At 43.4% G+C, this 6,511-nt stretch overlaps 1 protein-coding gene across 1 annotated transcript; it reads left to right on the forward strand.

Moving 5' to 3' along the window:
• Positions 1–3,164: 3,164 nt before the first annotated feature.
• Positions 3,165–6,286, forward strand: LOC123486033 (myosin-10-like). The gene is made up of 2 exons (XM_045217204.1): positions 3,165–3,320; positions 5,738–6,286. The coding sequence occupies exon 2, from the start codon at positions 5,770–5,772 to the stop codon at positions 6,148–6,150; it is 381 nt and encodes a 126-aa protein (XP_045073139.1). The 5' UTR covers positions 3,165–3,320; positions 5,738–5,769; the 3' UTR covers positions 6,151–6,286.
• Positions 6,287–6,511: the final 225 nt, after the last annotated feature.

Genomic DNA, 6,511 nt, shown 5'->3' on the forward strand with positions numbered 1-6,511 from the left:
AACCTTGTTAGGTATGCTGAGTAAACTGGAAGAAATTCAGAAACCGAACTGGAAGGATTACCTCAACAAAGTTGTTCATGCCTATAACTCAACTGTACATGAGTCAACCCTTTTTCTTTCTCTTTGGACTAGATTCTATACTGCCAATCGGCCTGATATTCCAGAGAGAAGAAGAAGGAAGAACACAGTCTCGTGCAGGATATGCAGAGAAATTGAAGACTTTGATGCAGGAAGTTTACTGCAATCAAAGTGCATGGAGTTCAGTACTGGAACCCGGAGACCATGTCCTGATAAGAAACCTGTCACAGAGAGGAGGACCTGGTAAAATCCGTGCTTACTGGGAAAACAAAATCCATGTGGTTAAAGAAAGAAGAGGAGTGAACAGTCTAGTCTCTGTGGTTCAACCATTGGATGGAATCGGACGAGAAAGAGTCTTACACAGAAATCTTCTGTTACCCTGTCCTTACCTCATCGATGGACAAAACACACATCAAAACACAGCAAACCTGAAAGAGAAAAACACAAAACGCTCCTTTAGATTGTTCTTAGCACAGTAGGGAGGCAGTACTTTAGTTGGTACTTTAGTCTTTAGTTCAGTACTTTTCAGTTGGACCATGTTTCAGACGTGGAGAACTGAACACTAATGGCAAAGGAATGGTAATGCTTCCTTGAGTTATTGAGTGATAGGAGAGAGAGAGAGAGAGAGAGAGAGAGAGAGAGAGAGAGAGAGAGAGAGAGAGAGAGAGAGAGAGAGAGAGAGAGAGAGAGAGAGAGAGAGAGAGAGAGAGAGAGAACGAGAGAGAGAGAGAGAACGAGAGAGAGAGAGAGAACGAGAGAGAGAGAGAGCGAGAGAGAGAGAGAGAGAGAGAGAGAGAGAGAGAGAGAGAGAGAGAGAGAGAGAGAGAGAGAGAGAGAGAGAGAGAGAGAGAGAGAGAGAGAGAGAGAGAGAGAGAGAGAGAGAACAGGGATTTGGTGGCCTTAACGAATGGCATTTCTCAACGATTGCCGGGGCTTGAGCTTAATGACTGCACATCATGTAGAGGCCAGTGACGCAGGGCCCGGTGAGGAGGATGAAAGAATGAACGGCAAGAAAATATCTGGTCCTGAGAGACCATGGTGAGTCATCCACCCATCTGCGTCATCTGAATGGGAGAGAGAGAGAGAGAGAGAGAGAGAGAGAGAGAGAGAGAGAGAGAGAGAGAGAGAGAGAGAGAGAGAGAGAGAGAGAGAGAAAGAGAGACTTAAACAACAGTAGGCAGGTAAGTACACAGTTGATAGCCTACAACGTATGAAATGACCTATGAACAAAGGGACGTCTGCGTTTAAACATGTGTTACTAACCGGCTCCTGTGAACTAGTACAACAGGTACAACACCTGCCAATTAGTATTCATTAAACAGTTGTAGATGGACAAGATACAGACACTCCTGTTTAGCGAGGTGTGTAAGTGACTGAGCACTGTAAACGCCTGCAGGTGCAACTGCTTCAGGTTTCGACTAGACTTCCCAATCAGGCATATCTACATTTGTTGTAAAACACTAATGATACTGTAGACCACTTATTATAGGAAGTAATAGTAGCCTACCAAGTCTCTGTGTTTCAGATTCACTGAGTCTCAAGCTGTTTCTCTCTCCATTTCTAAAGTTACTCTGACCTCTACTGACAGTAAGGTGTAAAGTCACGTCAGTTTTTAGTTTATTTCCAACATTTACAGAACGGTGTAAATTTTAGCTTTTTTCCACTAGAGGGTGGCAAACGTTCATTCACTGCATGCCTGTGGCTGGTAATGTATACTGAACAAAAATATAAACGTAAAGTGAAGTGTTGGTCCCATGTTTTATGAGCTGAAATAAACGATCTCAGCAAATGTCCTTACGCACAAAAAGCTTATTTCTCTCAAATTCTGTGCAGAAATGTGTTTACATCCCTATTAGTGAACTTTTCTCCTTTGCCAAGATAATCCATCCACCTGACAGGTGTGGCATATCAAGAAACTGATTAAACAGCATGATCATTACACCTTGTCCTGGGGAAAATAAAAGGCCACTCTAAAATGTGCAGTTTTGTCACTCAACACAATGCCACAGATGTCTCAAGTTTTGAGGGAGTGTTCAATTGGCATGCTGACTGCAGGAATGTCCACCAGAGCTGTTGCCAGGGAATTTAATGTTACGTTCTCTACCATAAGCCGCCTCCAATGTTGTTTTAGAGAATTTGGCAGTATGTCCAACCGGCCTCGGGTAACCACACCAGCCCAGGAGCTCCACATCTGGCTTTTTCACCTGCAGGATCGTCTGAGGAGTATTTCTGTCTGTAATAAAGCCCTTCTGTGGGGGAAAAACTCATTCTGATTGGGTGGTCATGTGAAATCCATAGATTAGGGCCTAATTTATTTATTTCAATTGACTAATTTCCTTATATGAACTGTAACTCAGTAAAATCATTAAATTTGTTGCATGTTGCGTTTATATTTATGTTCAGTATAGTAGTCAAGGAGTGGACAAAACACTTCTGGTTTGTGATGATGGGATGTTGCTTTCTCATCGTTTTATACAAATGTATTAGCTACATTATTAGCTAATCCAGACCAGACTAGTCTAACATAGGGGATTATAAAGGGTTATAAAGTCTACACAATAAATGGGGACATAGTTGTTGGTCCATATCACATTACTTGATATGCTACAAATCCCACAAATACATGTACCTTGCTGTTCACGGAAGAATATCGTAATTTGGGTGTAATAATCAATTGAAAGTCCTTTTGATGTGGGAGATGCTTGACCACTTCATCACAATAATTTGAGTCGAAAGGTGCAAACAAAATTGATGGGATGGAGAATTCATATTCAAAGGATGTGATGTGTGATGGACATGTCAAAGAACAGTGAATGTGCCTTTTTCGTTTGATATTATCCAATTATTATCCAATTTATTCATTGCAAGTTTCTCAGGGCAGCATCCACCGGTCTGCAGGTGAAATGTCATGGCTCGAGCAGACGATCAATTAGATAAAGGTTTTCAAATGAGAGGAATTTCTACCAATCGCCTGTAGACTTCAGGCGGTGGAATCCAATCATATTTTATCTTTGAATAGTGGGTGTGCCACACGGCTGGTCCTAGAGGCGGGAATAGAAAAGTGCTGCATGGCGAGTTTGGTTGAGAAGAAGTTGGATGGTGCGGGTGTACCACTGATGAGAAGCGGCCGAAAAAAGGGAATATTTGCAGAAAATTCAAAGAATACTGAGGAATATTACATTGTTCTGCTTACTATCAGTGTATTCATAAAAGTGTCTGACTTTCATTATTAACTGCACCAGGTGAGTTTATTAGAGTCGTTTTCTGAGGGATGCCGGGGTGGCTAGTTGGCTAACGGATTATTTTGCCATGACTTTTCAACGATGGAGGACCTCAACCTTGCTGGCTAGCTGACACTAAACTAGCTAGCTAGCTAACATGCTCAATTGTTTCAATGTAATCTTCTAGATTTAAAAAATATATAATCATCAATTGAATTAAGTTATCGTTTTCATAATAACAAACTAATTGATATGCTCATTAAAGGAAAAATTCATGCATTTCTTTCCAGCTATACGTTTTAGCCACCCGCCACACCACAGACAGTGATTATGCATGCAGCGCGAGGAGCCTAAACTGCATCAGAACTCCTGAGTCCTGTTGATGTTCATTGCTTTAGCTCATGCTAAACATATGCTAAAGTAGCTGCTAATACAATTTTAAATATTTAAGGTACTGCTCGGTTATGATAATAGAAGTTTCACTTTTATTTAGAAATGCAATATTGTAAAAACTATGCTCATCAATGCAGCTAAATACAGAGCTTGCCGCGACTATGTTAGCTGACGTGAACTTACCTAGCTAACATTAGGTACAGCAATAATCAGTTTGATGTGGGCAATGCATATTCTTCTAACCACGTTTATTCTGCAAGTTTATCAGCGAAGGGCTTGGTAGTTTCAACAAGGGCTGGCAATGCCTTGGCTGGATGACTTGCTTTGGCTTGCGGTCAGCATAATATCATAGCGGTTTTCTGAGACGGGGATGCAGTGGCACGACAGTGCGTTTAGCAGCACCCTGATTCCTCTATCCAATGATCTGGCCCAGTTTCGGCTTTAAGCAGTGGCACGACATTGCGTTTAGCAGCACCCTGATTCCTCTATCCAGTGATCTGGCCCAGGTTCGGGTTTAAACAACACCGTGTAAACACCCTGCTAGCCATCATCAGCTGGAGCTGGCTTGCCCAGTTGAGTGACAGGCGTCAACACATCTCTTGATTTTCTATCAATATTCTCAAGTATAGACTAATCTACTCAAGCCATAGGCAAGCTTATCAAAAGTTCATATATTTTTTTGAAAATTCTCCTGCTATCAGTCCAGAAATGATGAAAATCTCATATCAGCAGTAATAGACTATTACAATAAGATAGTGTTATCGGAGTTGATTACATCATATCCCAATCATTCTTATCGCAGTAAGAGATCACATGGCACAGGGCTACTACCTGGATCAGGAAGTGTGCTTGGTTGCCTCTTCCTATTTACTCTGGTCTAGTATGCATAATCAGCCTCTGTAAACACTAGATACTGATACAGAAGTTGGCGGTGGTGGTCTGTGAAGCATTTCAGCAGGGCTGGGCTGCATGGAAGACTGTGTAATTCCTCCACTCCTCCCTAGATGCTTCAGTCGAGGATACATGATGTTGTTTTTCTGCAGTCATGATGCAAAGGAGGCTGAAGTGTTCTCCAAACACTGACCTAGGGTCAGCTTTCCCTCTTGGCTTTCCCTTCCAATCCCTAGCCTAGCTGAACTGGAAGAAGTCATACATATGCAGTGTATGACAGACAGACCGTGGATCTATCTCTGTAGAGGGAGAGCCTCTAGTCTACCCACACATAGCTTGGCTCAGACATCAGGGAGATAACTGTTCATGTGTTCTGTCTGAGGAAAGTCTCTTTTTGAGGGAGTTGGTGAGAGGGACACACTGAGGGTACTGTACTGGGACTGGGAGTGTGTTACTGTAGGAGAGAGTCTGATTTACAAGGAGACTAACCTCAGAACTCAGCTAAGCTGTCTATTGTTCTGGTATTTAAGCTCCAGATTAACTAGACACCTACAGCCAGAAATCCCAGCTGGCTTCACATGTTTGTATCACATTTGACTTGGTTTGGATTTACAAGGCTGTTGGTTTTGTGCTAGATGGGAGAAACTATGCAGTGTGCCTTATTGCTTTTCAGATAGGCTATATGCAATGATAAGAGACCATGCAGGGCGTGTGTAGTAGCAATACAGGAAAGATAGTGTGTGAAGAATCACCTTCCAGACATTGGAATTCCTGTTACTAACCCTTAAAGGAAGAGGATTTTCTTTACTCAATGGTGGATTTAGTGTAATAATACCATAATAACACAGGGTCTACTACTCCTGCAGTCCCCTCTCATCTTGGACAGTGTTCTGGTAGGATGCCACAATCCAGGAAGCAGGAGATCCAGGCTCATTTTAGACCTCTTCAATCAGTAACTTGAGAATGCCTTAAACTGTTCCTCTATTGAGGATTACCGGTACTTTGTATCCCAAATCTACCCCTGGGCATCACATTATTATATTCATCAATAGATCTACAGGAGAGCTTTAGGTAGGGGCTAGGGGTCAACCTGAGTCTTTAAAATAATGTGTATAACTCAACCAATGTGTTAACTGTTTGTGTCTTCCGTCCAGGTGTCCTAGTGTGTTCTGGTTCTACCCCAGAGATGGCACAGCGGAGCGGGCAGGAGGACCCGGAGCGGTACCTTTTTGTGGACCGCGCCGTGGTCTACAACCCGGCCACGCAGGCCGACTGGACGGCCAAGAAACTTGTATGGATCCCATCGGAGCGCCACGGCTTCGAGGCGGCCAGCATCCGTGAGGAGCGCGGCGACGAGGTGGTGGTGGAGCTGGCTGAGAACAGCAAGAAGGCCATGGTGAACAAGGATGATATCCAGAAGATGAACCCTCCCAAGTTCAGTAAGGTGGAGGACATGGCCGAGCTCACGTGTTTGAACGAGGCCTCAGTGCTGCACAACCTGAAGGACCGCTACTACTCGGGCCTCATCTACGTAAGTAGGATAGAAGTCCTGCTTTTTCTGACTTGAGAAAATCAGGAGTAGGCTTCTTTACCTTACATTGGTATCTTATTGAAGTGGACCAGTAGCCTTTCCCCTCCCCTTTTTGGGATATTGTACCCAACTACCCATCACATCAATCAGCATTGTCCAATACCAAACCCACAGAGACCCCCAAAACCATTTGTCCTTAGATATACCACCATACTCCAGGTTCTAATAAGTTGGCAATGGTATAAGCAATGTCCCAGATAACCAGTGTTTCCCCTGTGATTACGGCCCACTTAGTGACATGACATGCATTCCTGGAATAGATGGAATGTCAGTTGGCCGCCTGAGACCCAGAGAGAAGGGAGGACAACTGTGATTGCCTCCACAATTCCACGGCACC

This window comes from Coregonus clupeaformis, unplaced genomic scaffold (genome assembly GCF_020615455.1).
Source record: "Coregonus clupeaformis isolate EN_2021a unplaced genomic scaffold, ASM2061545v1 scaf0963, whole genome shotgun sequence".
Taxonomy (NCBI): Eukaryota; Metazoa; Chordata; class Actinopteri; order Salmoniformes; family Salmonidae; genus Coregonus; species Coregonus clupeaformis.

Bases quoted from the DNA above. Each gene is read 5' to 3' on its own strand.
- LOC123486033 (XM_045217204.1), top strand. From the start codon at position 5,770: ATGGCACAGCGGAGCGGGCAGGAGGACCCGGAGCGGTACCTTTTTGTG.